The sequence below is a fragment of the Eutrigla gurnardus genome, assembly GCF_963514095.1.
Source record: "Eutrigla gurnardus genome assembly, chromosome: 6".
NCBI classification, from domain to species: Eukaryota; Metazoa; Chordata; class Actinopteri; order Perciformes; family Triglidae; genus Eutrigla; species Eutrigla gurnardus.
In genome coordinates, this window is record NC_139920.1 from 18,823,276 (window position 1) to 18,840,718 (window position 17,443).

General features: G+C 44.3%; 1 protein-coding gene across 1 annotated transcript; it reads left to right on the forward strand.

The window, feature by feature from the left end:
* Positions 1-1,583: 1,583 nt before the first annotated feature.
* Positions 1,584-5,359, forward strand: mmachc (metabolism of cobalamin associated C). Its single transcript, XM_084011214.1, has 5 exons — positions 1,584-1,741; positions 2,114-2,311; positions 2,920-3,072; positions 3,156-3,332; positions 4,332-5,359. The coding sequence occupies exons 1-5, from the start codon at positions 1,652-1,654 to the stop codon at positions 4,512-4,514; spliced, it is 801 nt and encodes a 266-aa protein (XP_083867340.1). The 5' UTR covers positions 1,584-1,651; the 3' UTR covers positions 4,515-5,359.
* The last annotated feature ends 12,084 nt before the right edge of the window (positions 5,360-17,443 follow it).

Genomic DNA, 17,443 nt, shown 5'->3' on the forward strand with positions numbered 1-17,443 from the left:
TTCCAACCACAGGGAATTTCCAAACAGTCATTATCAGCACGCATATTAAATCTCGATAACTAAATTACCCTGTGAAAAGTTTAGTGGGGCATTTCTGCCATCTACAGGTGGCTCCAATAATGACAGTTATGGAGCACAGGACCACAGTGAAGGCTGAGACCACAGACACTAAACATTAGCTTCTGTTATTTCCAGCAAGAATAATGATTAACCACTCACCCTCATCTTTGCAACGCTGCCATCCGCTACTGACAGGATAGAGCTCAGCTGAGTGTCCCAGTTCATGTCGGAGTTGAACTGGAAAGAAACGCAGATTGTTAAAAGCAACATTCACTGGTATTGGTCGGTTGCTTCCTGATCTTTGGTGGAAGTACATCAGGGAGGACAGTGTTGTGTGGCCCCAACGTTAAGAAAAAACCCCCACTGTGGGATAGTGATACAGTAACTTTAGATGTGCTTTATGGGCTGGATGGTGAGGTGACAGCCTAGCAGAGATCTTTGACACTTTGTGGGGGATTCAGTTACAGCAGACCTGGGTATTTGCAGGTGTGTGGTGATGGTAAATGTAGCCGAGGTGTCAGAATGTGCAGTCTGTCTGATAATGTAATGAGCCTGCTTCATTGATCTCCACGGTGACATTGAAGCAGGTATGGTGGTTTTTGACCTGGACCTAGTCTACTGTGGTCTAGATGTGAAAAAATATTTTTATTTTTTTTTGCATTTTCATAAATAGAATAAAACGTTTCATAAACCTGAAAATATGTTTTAAAGAGTCTAGCTTCTCTGGGATAATCTAGTCCAGATAGACCGAATCCGGGTATAGTGGTTATCGTTCTGGGCCTGGACCAATGTGGTCTTAATGTGAAAAAAATAAATAAAATAAAAAATAAATGTAATCTCCCGTTTTTGCATTCTCACAATAAGGTTAAAAATCGGAAGCTAACTCCAGCGTTATCCCCACTGTGAAATACCCTCAGGGGCGGCTTCCAGGTCCAAATTATGACTGGAAGCAATGGAACAACTCCCTGCTCAAGGACACTACGGTAGTATATGCTGACTCCCAAAAATTATAACAATAACAACACGTCAACACGACGCTACGGTGGGGGGCGTACCTAACGTTAAAACGCGAACGTTGTTAGCTCATTTCCGTTAGCAGCAGCTTTACGCTGTTTCTCAATGACAGCGTTCATAACGTTATCCCACCGTCTCAGCCGGTAAAGTAACTATTGGCCTTTTGTTAGACGCTGAGTGCTTTTAAAATATCACGTACAACCTGTTGCCAAAAACGTAATAAACAACGTTTAAAGAGAACGACACGAATGTGCGTGTTAGCTGGATAAACGGGCTACTCACAGAGAGAAAACCGTGCGACTCCACTTTTAAATCCAGGAGCCCGTAACGGCGGCGACGTGATTGCGTGATGACGTGGCCGCAGGGGTATTCTGGGTATCGTGTACTGTAGTCTTTACTCTTCGCGGAGTAACCGAAGTTCTACAGTATTATTGCTTCGAAACGCATCGGATTATATTTTATATTGTCGTCATTCGCTCAGTCCGTTGAAATAATGGGAGCAAAGGAGGCATTCCAGCATCTGACATCGTTTGTACTCCATATCCCACAATCCAACGCTTTGTGTTGAAACGCAACAATGGCGGCTTCCACTGTCAATGTGGGAAGTATAACAGGGCTGTTGGAGGATTATTTGTTAGAAGTTGGATTTGAAGTTTACCCTCTGAAGGTAATGTGGCGCTAATTCCTCTCCTGGCAGCGAGACGTGTTTCAAAGTGTGAAATTATACGATTCAACACATCCTCGGACTTTTACACACAGAAGCCACTGTAGTTCACCTGTACAATGTTTACCTGCTCTTTTTTTAATGTATTTGAAAGTACATTTAATTGTGTGTTTATTAATGAGGTTGTTATTTGTGCAGTGGTGTTGTACTGGACTACATTATAATGATAGGAGTTGTTATTGTCTCCTTATTTATATGCATGAAGGGGGGCTGAATATTAGTCCAGTATACCACTACTAACTATGGGTTAGTCATATATAACTGGATATGAAAGTGTTTGTAATATGCTGTCTGTGTGACCCACTGTGTCTGCAGGTTGGTTGGTATAACTCTCTGCTGCCTGTCTCCCTGCGCCTGTCTTACCCCGATGACTGCCTGGCTGTGGTGGTGCTCAGCACTCCTGCTATGTTCGAACAAGCCTTCCTGCCCTACCTGGAGGAGAGGGGCTGCCGGGGGCTGTCCGACCCCATAGATCAGTGTGTCAAACAATGCGTCTCCTCTGCTGTCTCCCAGGTGAGCGGTGCACATAGCATGCACATACAGAAACATTAATAAAAACGAGGTATTCAATTAAACGAAAAACTAAAACAAATCATGCTACCTTACCGCTGTTCGGGATAACATAAGAGATATGATAGAACGTTATCCCGAAGTGAATTCTTGTGCTAGAGATTGGTCAAAATTACAAAAGAAGAATAAGAAAAAAACAAAAAACAAAAACATAAATAATAAATAGTCAAATATTTAACCTGTATAAGAAGAAATACTAACGCCAGTACCTTATAGAATAACCATAAACGTAAAAAACATTTACTAAAACACGTTAACTTATACATAAACAGTCAATAACAACAACATAAAAATAAAAACAAAAGTTAAAATATAGTGTATAAGGAATAATACTAACACCAGTGTCTAAAACGGATCAATTTAGTAAAGTAAACTTAAATAGAAAACAAATATTGTGCCTGTTATTGAGGGTAATAGTAGCAATGATAGTGGGAAAAGTGCAAAAAAGTTATATTGACAGTAATATTGCATAATTTTGAAAAAACTTGCTGTTTGTGTTGCGGCTGAGGCTTCGACATCTAAATTAGCCCGTTCCTCGGTCTGCCCTGCAGTGTTTCCCAGGACAGGAAGTGGACGTGAGGTACGACTACGAGCTGCTGCCCAGCAGGAAGCCCAAGTTCTTGGCTCAGACGGCGGCTCACGTGTCCGGAGCGGCTTTCTACTACCAGCAGTCCGACGTCAGAGACCAACCGTGGGCCGACAAAGTAACACTCAGGCTACTGTTTAATTAAGATGTGATGGATGTTGTTGTACGTTCAGTATTTCCATTCTTGTCTCCTCCGCGTAGAAGATGTTCGGAGTCTGCGTGCACCCGAGGTTCGGGGGCTGGTTCGCCATCCGGGCCCTGCTGGTGTTTGGAGGCATGATGGTGGGCTCTGAGATGGTGCAGCCTGTTCCTCCGGACTGTGTGCCTTCCAGAGAGGACAGGATACAGCTGCTGGAGGCTTTCAACTTTAACTGGCAGGTACCGGGCGTCAGCGCTGTCAGCCGTTAAACGGACATGTCAAACATTCCTTTTGATAGGAAGGTTCTGTTGTGTCATGGGCTCCGCCTCCTGGGAAGATTACAGCTGTCTGTTCACCCTGGCGGTGCTGAGATGGGAATTAGAAGTGAAACCTCATGAGGACGTTACGTGAGACTGGGGATTTGAATTCGTAGTAGTAAATGTATTTTAATCATAACATTTATAATTTCTCTTTGTGGTCAATACATTTGATTTTTGGTGCAGATATTCAGCATTTGTATGGTTATCGGTAGTTTTTTAAAGCCGATTTTTTCAGATTTGGCTCTGATGCAGAGCGGCTTTGGTCTTTTTTAAATATATTTTAGCTTTTATAAAAGGTCAGGAAACTATTTTATTTATTTGTTTGTTAATTTTTTCAACTTCATAGTAATGCTGCTGATAGCTCCCTGCACTCTTTGTGTTACGGTCATGTTAAAAGGTTCTGTGAATTAAACAGATGCTTTAAGGAATTTCAATAAAGTGTTATTCTAAGTTTGGACACCTTTCACACATTTTTTATTTATTCATTTATATTTTTTTTACAGCATATTGGCTGTTTGATGTAATAGGACTTATTTACTAAATTTTTCACATCACAGTGAAACAAAAAAGTATTTATTTATCCTTTATTTCTCCAGGATAGTCTCTTTTCTGAGGGAGTCCTGGCCTAGACGATAGTATGACGGTTTCACACGTAAACACAAAAAGCAAAAAAGGAAAAAAATAACAACCTAAGAAATTTCACATAAAAGAGACCAGTAACAGATTTAAAGCAAATAGCTAATTATTTTGCGGTGGCGTACAGTGTTGAGATAGTCCTGGTGTTTAAAACTTTCCATACTTTTTAAAGTCATCTAGTTTAAAAACAATGTCTGGGTGCAAATCTTCTAAAGCACGTATTTATTATAGATTTAAGTGATAAATCAACGTTAATCTTTTGATGTTTTCCCCCGTCGTCAGGACTGGAGCTACAGAGACATAGTGCGTCCGATCCAGATCTACTCTCAGAAACAGAAGGACTACTTCATCACTCCTCCGGCTCAGCGGCTCGCTCTGCTTCAGACCTGGGGCTTCCTGCCGAGAGAGAGCGAGCAACCCGCTCCGACCTCGGACGTGCAGAGCCAGGCGACAGGACACGGCTGAAAGGCTGCCGGCCGGACGTAGCGCACAAAACCTCGCTGCCGAGCTGGTGGCGCTTTGGTGGAAGCATTTTTAAAGGTACGGGGGATACTTTTCAGGGACTTGCATATGGACATATACTGTATGATGTTTCACACTGAGTACAGCAGCTCCTTTAATGGAAACATAACTCAAATGTTAAAAGTTCGTGCTGCTGCTGCAAGAATGCTCCTTGAACCATTGCTGCTCATGTCCTACGGTGAAACTGCAAACAGTGACTCTGCACACAATATGACACGATATCAACACAAGTTTCACCGCCTGTCTTGACTTTGTATCTTTATGTATTTCTATTTGATTTAACAGAGAAGCCATGAAAACAATAAATACAAATAATGAAGAAATGTTTGATTCCATGGATCTGGTTTTCCCCTGATGAAAACATTTTTCATGTACTGATACATTTCAGATTACGTCTTCTTTCAGACTCGTGGAAAGAAAACATCCACAATACACATTTAGTCACTTATATTTCTGCATTTTGTCTATTTGCTTCTGTAGTTTTTCGTCTGAATTCACCAAAAGTTGGCATTAGATCATTCTTCAATTGCACAGTTAAACATAACATTTCAGAAAAATTAGATAAAAAAAGACATAATCTAAGTGATGAATTTGGGGAGTTTCATGTTGATGTTTTGATGTCTACAGCTCTTACACGTTTCATTCCCATCTAACCTGAAGGAGTTTGTTTGTCATTTATACCACATTTGATCCCTAAAACATGGTGAAAATAGATTTGTATTTTTTATTATTGGCTGTGGACCATATTTTCTGATTTATGGAGTGAATAAAAAAGGATCCAAAATGTCCTCTTTAAAAACCTCTGACTCTAATATCTAATGAAATGTCAAACCTGTGTGTCTCATCCAATGATCTCTGTTCTGGGAAGATATTCACATTTGCGTATGATAATTATAGTGCCTCATCTGCATATTTAAAAACATTTCAGGAAACTTGCAAACACTCCCTCATTTAAGTCGTTATTTTACTTCTTCCCTTCATGTGAATGAGCCTGTGGCCGGGGGCTGGTGGGCGGAGTCAAAGGAAATGCTCTGTGTGGAATGTCATCCAGAAGATTCTCGTAATTTTACCTGAATTTTGAACTCAGAAGTCAAACTTTTTAACTTATATAATACAGGAAAACAGTGTCAGGGGGTCAAAGCACTGACGGATATAAATGTTCTCTTTATACATCCATGGTAAATGCAGCAGGTGCTTTTGCACCCCTAAATTGAGTCCCAGCATCCCTAAAATATATTGCATATATAGATGCAATATAAAAATAACAGTCATGTTGTTTATTTTAAACGCAAGTCTGTGTTTGACAAGTTTAAACATGGTCAAAAAAACATAGACGGGTTTTACTGAACCCCCCCCCAACCACGTCATGGTATGATCCACTTTCTCTCTCTCCCACCTCGTTCACCTCATTATCTTTTAATTTGAATACAATTTCATTTGTAGTACTTTGTAAAACCGAGTGATGTTTTTTTGGCTCAACATTAAAGTAAGATTTCAAGTCACAGTGATTTCCCCCAAAAGTCTGATGTTTTGCCTGCAGTTTACCTGTCACTCACTCAGCCTGATGCATTATGGATGCGAGCCGGCCTGCTGACAGTCCGACTGCTTTCACCTGTGACTCACCTCTCTGCTCGTAGCACCGTCACGCCAGCAGGTGGACTTCTGTCCTCTTTCTCAGGTCAATTTGGAAAAACCAGTAGACGTCTACGCTGAGTGGCGAGAGCTTCAGTGTGCTCTTCTTCTTCTTCGTCGTCTTCTTCTTCTTCTTCTTCTTCTTCGTCTTCTTCTTCTTCGTCGTCTTCTTCTTCTTCTTCTTAAAACATACGGACACAAAGTAAGCAGCTGTTATCTCTCAGCAGGTGAAGTCTACCGTTGCACCTCTAGATGTCGCCGCTCTCTTGATGATGCAGAGTGAATGTTTTTTTCCCCTCGTCTTCACCGCTGCCGCCTCCGAAGCACCTGCAGGTGTTCAGACTGCAGACGACCTGACTGGCATCACAAAGTGCAGCCGTCCTCCACAACTGTTGCCTGACTTTGATTTTAGCAGCTTTACTTCTCGTTCCCGCCTTCGCCGTTTACACTCCACGCCTTCGTTTGGGAGATTTTGAGCCATTGATTGCTTTATTTCACATTTTCCTCTACGTTGAAACACCCCATCACTTTCTCTCTCCCTCCCTCCCTCCCTTGTCACCGCATCCCCCTCCTCACCCTCTTCTCCCTCCCTGTGCGACTCTGTCTATCTGTGTACTGAATCAGCATTTTAGAGCAGTGTGCCGCAGGCCTGCAGAGAGGCAGACCATGGAGTTAATTATATTCCCTCAGATACTCCATCTCCCCCTCCTCTATTTCTTCCACTCCCCCACTCTCTCTCCCTCTCTTTCTCTCTCTCAATGTACATGCCTTGAAGTCGGTTAACTCTGCCGTTAACTCCCACCACAAGCTCACAATCCACATAACTGTTGTTTATTCATCCTGCATGTGAGCTAGGGTGAATATTTGGCAGATTGTAGTCCTAGAAGCTAAAAGATGATGTTGCGTTGAGGCGCCATCTTCCCCGGCTGTTTACCGCAGGAAACGTATTTGGCAAAATACCAGCGAGAACTAAACTTTGTGTTTCTTTCTCCTTTGCTGTCATTCCTTCGCCCCTTTGATGCCTCTGGGAAGGTGGAGGGATCATTTATTTTTCTTTCTGTCAGAGTGTTTGTACTCTCTTGTCTCTTGTAGTTTAGGCTGCATGTCGGGGAAAAGCAGCAGTAAGACGTGGGGGGGGTCGAGCATCCTCCACTGTCTCCGCGGTGCAACACCAGCTCTGGCAGGCAGCGCTGCAATGCCGAGCTCTCCCGGTCCCGTGGACTGCAGAGGGAGTCTTGCACTGTGACACGGAGGGGGGGTTACCTGCATTACGCTGCTGCAGCCCGAAAAGAAACTGGAGTTTCCGTTTCCTCAGAAAGGATTACAGACGATGTTCAAACTCTTAACTCTGCTGTTAACTAGACCCACAGTCAAATAAAGGCTGGCATGTGTGTGATCGTAGAATCATTTTAAACAAAGTTTAGAATCAGCATGTCAGGAGTTTAACGGATGCTGCTCTCTAGAATCTAAAATCCAGAGGCAGTGATGATGGGGTTTCTGAATTCTCGTGTGTTTTTGGGCAGAAAAAGAAGAGGAAGAAACGGGAGAGGGAAGAAAAAAAAAGATGAGTGAGTTGTGGATCAGTGAAGCAGTGTTATCCGCCCACAGACATCAGTTAACAAGAAGAGAGGGGAAAGGCCAGCAGCACAGGAGGAACTGAGGGGGGAGGGGGGGGGGGGATTTAATATTAACGCTGCTGTTTTGAAATGGAGGGGGTGTGGAAATGAATTCTTTCTGCAGAGATGGAGATCCACGAAAGGAAGCAAAGAGCGTAATTACGACTGTTCACTTTCTCTGTTTCCTGAACTTTCTCTCTCTCTCTCAGCCTGAGCGTTTTCATTTTTATGTTAAAGCCGCCTCCTTATTAGTTCGCGTGGATTAGCATAATTAACCAGCCCTCTGCCTCCGAATTCCCCCCGCAGCCAATCGGTTGTCGGCTCTGGTTGCGGAGGCCAGCGGGGAGGCCGGTGGACGGAGCGCGAGTGGTCGACCAGGCGATCCAACCGGGGATCCCTCCTTAGTTTCCACACATGCACAAAGCACGCAACACCTGCACCGAAGTGTAAAAACATACATCAGAATCCAACAAAATCAATGCTTCTCAATGTCACACCATCTGTCTACGTGCACGGCTCATTAGTCCGACAGACATGAAGACGCGGCCGCTGAGTTGGCGTGCAAACAGAAGACCCTCGCCCCCCCCCATGATTAGCTCGCAACTAATGTGCAGCAGCCAGTGACAGGCATGTTGTTCATGCAGTGGAAACCGCTGCAAGGGGCCCCGCAGCTGAAGGCACGTCCGCATGTGTACACATATGATGTCTGCGTGCAGATAAAGTAGAAAGTTTGTATGTGGTCAGGGATGTTTAACCATGTGGGCGGTGAATGAAAACAAGAAATTGGCCCCTGGGCACGGGCATGCGAAAGGCCCCTCCACTTCTTCTGCATGGGGGCAACGCACACACTTAATAGTTGTTGTTTTGTGTCTCTTTGCAGCCGTTATGCATGTCTTTTTTCAGTCTCTTTGTAGTTGTGTTGTCTCTGCAGCTGTTTTTCTATCTCTTTGTAGTCACTTTGTGTCTCTTTGTGGTCGTTGTGTGTCTCTTTGTGGTTGTTTTGTGTCTCTTTGTAGTCACTTTGTGCCTCTTTGTGGTCGTTTTGTGTCTCTTTGTGGTTGTTTTGTGTCTCTTTGTAGTCACTTTGTGTCTCTTTGTGGTCGTTGTGTGTCTCTTTGTGGTTGTCTTGTGTTTCTTTGTAGTCACTTTGTGCCTCTTTGTGGTCGTTTTGTGCCTCTTTGTGGTTGTCTTGTGTCTCTTTGTGGACGTTGTGTGTCTCTTTGTGGTTGTCTTGTGTCTATTTGTTGTCATGTTGTGCCTCTTTGTGGTCGTTGTGTGTCTCTTTGGTCGTTTTGTGTCTCTTTGTGGTTGTCTTGTGTTTCTTTGTGGACGTTGTGTGTCTCTTTGTGGTCGTTGTGTGTCTCTTTGGTCGTTTTGTGTCTCTTTGGTCGTTTTGTGTCTCTTTGTGGTTGTCTTGTGTTTCTTTGTGGTCGTTGTGTGTCTCTTTGTGGACGTTGTGTGTCTCTTTGTGGTCGTTGTGTGTCTCTTTGGTCGTTTTGTGTCTCTTTGGTCGTTTTGTGTCTCTTTGTGGTTGTCTTGTGTTTCTTTGTGGTCGTTGTGTGTCTCTTTGGTCATTTTGTGTCTCTTTGTGGTTGTCTTGTGTCTCTTTGTAGTCACTTTGTGTCTCTTTGTGGTCATTTTTTGTCTCTTTGTGGTTGTCTTGCCCCTTTTCACAGTTGCTGTGAGCCCCATTGTGTCTCTTTGCAACTGTTTTGCATCTGTTAGTCATTTTGGTCTCATTCTGGTCTTTATGTGTTTCTCTGTGTGTGTGTGTGTGTGTGTGTGTGTGTGTGTGTGTGTGTGTGTGTGTGTGTGTGTGTTATAGCTGTTTTGTACCTCTTTGTAGTCTTTCTGTGTCTCTTTGCAGCCGTTTTACTTCTCTCTGTTAGTCTTTCTTGTATCTTTTTGTGGTCTCTTCCTGGTTGGTCGGTCTCTTTGAGTTACATTATGTAGGTGAAGGCCTGTGGGCCCCCGTGCCTGTTGGGACAATCCAGTAATCCATCCATGAGTGAAAAGCGTTATTCACGTTGCTCTCGGTGGGAACAGCAACATAACAACATTCACCTGACTCCCCACCGTCTCCACTACAAACGGACCATCAAAGAACGGTGTTACAGTCAGACAGAGGAGGAGGATTAGCCCCAGCTCAGGTTCCCCCTTACATAATCCAGCCATTTGGATTATCTTAATTCCCCTGGGAACGTGATCCATTTAACACTTTGCAGCCTCACATATATGGATCTATAGCAGAGACATCACACCTCTCGGCTTATTTCCAGGGTTTGACACAGGTGATAGGCGTCCTACGTGACATAAAGTCGATGTCCTGGTTGACTCTCGACATCTTGTGGTCCAGTTGCAGCCCGTGGGAGTTCATCTTTAGCTATGCTGTGTAGAAAAAAGGTGTTAAAGCAAGCCTCTGTAACTTCTGTAAGACACAAAGAGACGTGGTTGGTTCATTGTCGTGGTTGAGTATTTTGAGAGGCGTCAGAGTGATGTCCGCCCTGACTGACTGTAGGTCAGTGGATGAAAACTGCACTAAAAACACACACACATGTGAATGAAAAGACGTCTAGTGAGTTGAGTAAGTTGATCCTATATAAATAAGTCTCTTCAGACGGAGGAGGGGCTTCCTGCTTCTTACTGGATGATTCCACTCAGCTCCGTCCCTCACATACCCGGCAGGCCGCTTGTGGTAAAAGCTCACATGAGCTGATTTATAGCTGCTGTATGCATTAAGTATTACATCACAGCTGCAGAGGAACTCTAAATCTGCCACTTATACCAGATTAGCCCCTCACTGCTTTGGCTCTGCCCACAAGAAAGAATTTTTAAAATCTCGATGCATTCTCCCGTTCTTTCCTTCAGTTTTCGGCTTTGATGGCGAGAGATCCTCGTGGGAAATGCTTGGTCGCTTACTGGCGTCTTTTGGCTCAAAGTCCTCCTGCGACCTCTCACCTCCATCCTTTGTTGTTCGCCTTTCACATCTGGTCTCTTCTTCATGTCTCCGGAGGCCGGTTTGTTGTGTCGTGTTGCCGGGTTATGGAGGAAAACTGTGTTCCCTCTCGGTTGTCGTTACCTGTGATTACGCTCCACCACTCCAAGCAGGGTTTACATGGCCAGCAAGGACATTTATGACGATGTATTTATTGCCAAGAATCTCCACTTCATTAGCGCTTACAAAGTGTGCAGTTTCATCCCTGTCTAGGGTTTCTTCATATATCATGAATAGTCTCATTTTTAGAATACCTCTTAAAACATAGTTGGTGATGAAAATGTATTTTTTTTTATGGCAGTTGACAGTATTTTTTGAGTTTTATAAAACCTTTGACTCGAATGTCAACAAAATGAAACCTAATTTTTGAACCTGGCTATTTCCAATGTTCAGATTTCTGTTTAATAAGACAAGCTTATATTTAAATATATACATAAAAAATAAACGTATAATAGCAAACAAATAATAATCTTAATGTAAAAAGTTTGATGAATAAATAGCATGAAGAACAGAGTGTGTTTATTCTCTGTAGACCTGCAGTGGATTGAAACATTTCAGACTGATGAATAGAACTTCACGTTGGCCTACAGCTTCAAACCGACATGTGTGTGTTGATGTTTGCCGACCGTCTACCCACCACCATCATCAGGCGTCCGCGTTCTTTACACTCCAGCATTATCGCCGCAGGCTTAGAAAACACATAATACACTCTATAGGTACTTTGTATACGCGTCTATGCATGTTGATATATCTTTATGTAAATGATCTCCTGAGAGCTACGTTGCCTCCACATTGTAGGCTGTTATTCTTTATTAAGTCGATATTTCATGCACGTGCTCAGATTTAAGTACGTTATAAATCACCTTTTAAATCAAGTGCTGCTGCCGCTTCACCTTAAAGGGGACATATCGTGAAGAGCTTTTGCACATACCAATTAGAGCGTTTTTTTTGGGCAGCTATATGGGGAAAATGAGCGTGATGCGTTTCCTTTAAAGTCAAAAGCGTGGTGGAGCGGCTTAGTGGCAGTGAGCTCTTGTAATGGAGACGGTCACAGGTCAAAGGCTCATCCGAGCAGAAATACTCAAATATTCACGGTGGCCGATGTGGAAATCCACCCTTTGAAGCGGCTCAGGTACTCGTCCACCGACCGGCATGGAGGAGCGTCATGAGAGGACGGGGGTGAATTCATTAGGCTCAGATTGACCTGCTATGACGAGCAATTTAGTTTCAAACACAGTTGGGAACCTGCGGGAGGGAGGGAATTAGCATTTTAAATAGGTACGATTATAGGCCAGGCCACTGTGTGTGTGTGTGTGTGTGTAATAACTACACACACAGACGTCTCCTTTCGACTCACTTCCTTGAGTAACACATGGCCATGTCTCATGCTCTCTGAAATATTAACACAACATAATGCTCTGCTCCTCCCCCCGCCGCCGCCTCAATGCACTATTTTTTTTAAATATATGTATAAATAGAGCGCCGGTGCTGAACGCAGCTGGAGCGCACTTCTGAGAGCACTTGAATCCGACACAACACAAAGAAACCACTCTGCCCCTACTCCTACATTTAGCTGGCAGGCCTCGCAAAATAGTTTCCAGTGTGAGGATTTAAATTACAGATGGCTTTGATACGATGGACGCAGCGGCGCGTCGGCTTCCAAGAGACACGGACTTGTGCTGGAAAACCGACGATTTCTTCTAGTTTGGTGTGTTCAGGGTCCTGTGTGTTCTTGACATAAACCAACGTTGTGAGAGGCCTATTTTAGCAGGTCAAATTACAAAAGAGTGAAGAGAGATAGATGTTAAAAATAGAGTTTGAATGGTAAAAATGTGTTCAACTGTGGAGATATAGATGTAAAAATAAAATGTCAAAAAAAGAAAACTGCGAGAGATTTGTTTTTCTCGTATATTACAGAAAAAATATTAACCAAAATGTATTTCTGAAAACATAAAGTTGAACTTCCTTACTACTACCTATCAGCCTATTGAGCGTCCCATAAACAATTAACATTAACATCAGCATGTTAACAACCCTACAATATGACCGGTGAAGATACAAAACCAGAAGGAAACGAAGGACTAGACATAACCTCTAGTAACCTTTATTTTAATCAATGAAGAGGAGGACAATATGAGTCAGTAGTTCATGTAAAATACAGGCAGTTGAAATGTAGTGATGTTGTTCCCCTCTGATGGCTCTCACTGCACTAAATCCATCCCAGCGTTTTCCCTCTCTCTTATCCTTCGGAGTGACAGAAGAGAACTCATCTCCATTTTAAAAAAAATTTTTTTTTGCAGCAGGCCAATAAGCCACACCAAAATAGACCCTTCAGATAAATGTCTGAGGCCTTTCTTTAAACTCTTTAAACTCCCACCTTTTAGGAAATCTCAGAGAGGGATCCTTCTGACACATTAGCTATTTATAAGCATCAGCTGAAGAAGAGATGAGAGATCAGAGGAAAATAAGTCGGCACAATCGCAGCGTAGAGTAAAATGATATTCTTACGGTAAAAGAAGCTTCTTTGTTGTCAAACGTCTCGTGCTAGATTTTGTGTGAGAATGTGTCGTTTGTGTATCAAGAAGTCAAGGAGAACCCAATCAAAGGGACACGAGGGGAACGGTTTAAATAGCTTTAATTTAAGTAGAAGGGGGAATTGGGACTGGGCACGGGGAAAGGCTGTCGGTGTTGAGGGATTACGGCGGGGGCAGGGTGACGTGGCGGTGATGGCGGAGGGTGGTGGCAGGTGGTTGGGCGTGCCCAGGTGAATGGTGGAGGGTGGCAGGTGGTTGGGCGTGCCCAGGTGAATGGTGGAGGGTGGCAGGGGTTGGGCGTGCCCAGGTGAATGGTGGAGGGTGGCAGGGGTTGGGTGTGCCCAGCTGAATGGTGGAGGGTGGCAGGGGTTGGGCGTGCCCAGGTGAATGGTGGAGGGTGGCAGGGGTTGGGTGTGCCCAGGTGAATGGTGGAGGGTGGCAGGGGTTGGGCGTGCCCAGGTGAATGGTGGAGGGTGGCAGGGGTTGGGCGTGCCCAGGTGAATGGTGGAGGGTGGCAGGGGTTGGGCGTGCCCAGGTGAATGGTGGATGGTGGCAGGGGGTTGGGCGTGCCCAGGTGACTGGTGGAGGGTGGCAGGGGTTGGGCGTGCCCAGGTGAATGGTGGAGGGTGGCAGGGGTTGGGCGTGCCCAGGTGAATGGTGGAGGGTGGCAGGGGTTGGGCGTGCCCAGGTGAATGGTGGAGGGTGGCAGGGGTTGGGCGTGCCCAGGTGAATGGTGGAGGGTGGCAGGGGTTGGGCGTGCCCAGGTGACTGGTGGAGGGTGGCAGGTGGTTGGGCATGCCCAGGTGAATGGTGGAGGGTGGCAGGGGTTGGGCGTGCCCAGGTGAATGGTAGAGGGCGGCAGGTGGTTGGGCGTGCCCAGGTGAATGGTGGAGGGTGGCAGGCGGTTGGGCGTGCCAAGGTGACTGGTGGAGGGTGGCAGGCGGTTGGGCGTGCCCAGGTGAATGGTGGAGGGTGCAGATGTCCAGGCTGGATGGTGTGAGCGATAATGATCTTTAACAAATCTAGCGTACTGTTGCTGTTTCCTACTCACACACACACACATACACTCACTCACAGTTCAGATCAATAGCGTAGCATCTGGGTGAAAAGAGGAAGGCCCGTGTGGAGGAGAGGAATCACAGAATTGCATCACTTCTCCTCTCCCTTTCTTCCCATCTTTTATTCTGCTCTCTCTCTCTTGTATTGATCCCAAAAAAATTGCAGTTTTTAGCTGCAGCCTCCAGCATGATATCTGACCCTGCTTTTTTTTTTGTTAAACAAGATCTTTCTCTCCTCCCCCCCTTCTCTCCTGGGTTCATTAAGAGACATTTTAGGCCTGCTGATGCTCATAAATTGATTCAACGGATTTTGCCAAATATGAGCCAAATAGTGAAATAGTAGCTCCTAATTTTAGTCATAAAATAGGGTTTTTGTCTTTGTGCCAGGATATATATATATCAGTGGCGAGCGGTGACCGTTTACTGTGGTCATGCTGAAGTGTCAATACTATGCGCGCCCGTGGGGGGGGCATTATATTGTTTAATAAAAAATATAATATGGTTAGTGGAAACAGCTTGTAGTGATCACGTTGGTCCAGAGTACATTTGATCACTATAAGCGGTTGATTACTAAAACCGAATTGTTATTACAGTATTTCACTTATTTTTTTTATGGAGAACATCATCTAAATGCCAGTTATATTATTTTACAGTAACTCACGTGACACGTCTCAGATCAGTAGGCGCTGCTGCCGCTGTGTTTTTAAAACGAACTAGGCTAGTAGCGCCGCAGATTTCTCATTCCCCACCTTGTTTGACTGAGAGTGTTTCGAGATGGTTTTCATGAATGAACAGGCAATATGTCGCTGTCAGACCGGATCGTTTGACGGGAGGGGGGTCGGCTAGCTAGCCATTTATGTTTCTCATACGCGCTAGCTTGAAAGTGACGGACGGAATTCTTTGCAGTCTTTGTGATATTTACTTCAGGAGTAGGCCGACCACTTGAAATTATAGCTTTCTTTTCCTCAAAAGGTCTCCGCGAAAACGGCACTGAACGCAAAGCCTGAATATAATTAATATGTTCAGCCATTTTGACCAGGCTACACAATGAATGAACCACTGACAGTTTCCCGCTGAACAATTCAAACAAGTCATTTTTGCGCATGCGCGTTGGCAGATAAGCTGCTTCACTGACAGCTTTTTTGCCATTCAAAATGCTCATCTACAGTAAACACAGCCTTTAGCAGTAACTGTACTAGTCGGTGTCACAGTGCGCATGCGCGAAACAAGCTGTCAGCTTTCCAGCTTTTCGCAAGCAAAACGGGACAGATTAGGCACGGATTTAAGACCAAAACAGTAAAACTAAGGTATTGTATAATTGAACACACTGCCAGATTAATATTTTCAATTATTTTTATTGAAGGGCTTGGGCATGCACTGCATTTATAGCTTATTATGACCGCTCGCCCATGATATATATATATATATTGTGTATATATATATATATATATATATATATATATATATATGTATATATATATATTGTATATATATATGTACGTATATCTCTTTGGGGAAGTTGTTAATGATAGAAAATACAAGGTAGATGATAGTGAGTGGCATTTCAAAGCTGTACCGTTAAACTGGTCTCCTGAGAGGAGTCGGACTACACACCTCTCTACCTGGAGTTGGATCAAGCGTTCATCCATCACACCGACACAGCTCCTATAAGCAGCCTGGCCAAGTGCTGAGCCAGCAGCTTGTGCGAAGGGCATGTCAGGGTGTATCCTTTATTAGTATTTTCACAAAAATTGCCAGGGTAAGCGTAAATGTTTGGTTTTAGGTTGAACAGGTGACCCTCGCTGGACGTTTCACCTCTCCATTTGAAAGGTAGTGTTGACAAGTGTTGACCTGATAATACAAGCATTTATAAAAATTCAGCGAAACTTTTTCATACTCAGAAACAGCTTGGTAAACACGGAAGTGGCGTTGGAGCAGCGCTAGCGTTAGCAGCCGAGGATAGAAGCTATCAGGCAAGTGTTCTTTTAAATAAACTCCTGGTGTACTTACAAACTTTCAAATGCCTCGTTTTGTGAGTACAGACCCTATGTGTACTACTGCAGACGTTTGGTAACATTCCATGCATTATTAGTGGGGCAATTTACGAGATAATCAAGATGTACCATCGCACCAGTACTAAGCCATTCGGCTGATAGCCCTATCTTGACCAATGCTGACCATCACTAAAAATGCTTCTGAGGGGGTATTTGGCTGGATGTCATGGTGGAAATGACCTAGGGTGCATTTCACTCCGAATCATCGCTTTAAAGCGCACCCTGTTTTATCGTCACTTCAGCGTTGGCTTCACTTTTTAGACCCGGATTTTGCCCGTCTGACATGGACCAACTCAAGTCTTCAAGTCTTTATAAACAAAACAATACACTTTGTATTCAGGAAGTGAGATCAACTTATCGATTACATCCCAGAGATTCTGAGTATCACGCGACCCGTCAACACTAAGAAAAAATAGTTTATTATGTTGCTCTACATCCCGCTTCATGTTTTAATTTGACACCTCAGTGCAGCGCCGGCTTTAAAATGATGACACTTGACTGAGAGAGAGAGAGGAGGGAGGAGGAGGAGAGAAAGTAAAAAAGACACGATGAGACCTCATTAAGGCGACAGCGAAGCGAGCACGGTGTGTGTTTCACAGCCTGCATGATCCAGTCGTGTGTGTGTGTGTGTGTGTGTGTGTGTGTGTGTGTGTGTGTGTGTGTGTGTGTGTGTGTGTGTGTGTGTGTGTGTGTGTGTGTGTGTGTGTGTGTGTGTGTGTGTGTGTGTGTGTGTGTGTGTTTGTGCGTGCGTGCGTGCGTGCGTGCGTGCGTGCGTGCGTGTGTGCGTGTGTGTGTGTGTGTGTGTGCGTGTGTGTGTGCGTGTGTGTGTGTGTGTCTGTCAGCACAGATCTGGGACACCCCTGGGAGGGTTAAGTAGGGAAACAGCAGAGATTGAGGTGGGGAATTCTCATCAAAAACGTCCAAATCAGGAAAGATGTCGAAAGGAGCCACCGTGCAGAGGACAAAGGGGAAGGGAGGCGTTG

Bases quoted from the DNA above. Each gene is read 5' to 3' on its own strand.
- mmachc (XM_084011214.1), top strand. From the start codon at position 1,652: ATGGCGGCTTCCACTGTCAATGTGGGAAGTATAACAGGGCTGTTGGAG. The intron at 1,742-2,113 runs GTAATGTGGCGC...CTGTGTCTGCAG, and splicing joins TTGAAGTTTACCCTCTGAAG to GTTGGTTGGTATAACTCTCT. The intron at 3,073-3,155 runs GTAACACTCAGG...TCCTCCGCGTAG, and splicing joins ACCAACCGTGGGCCGACAAA to AAGATGTTCGGAGTCTGCGT.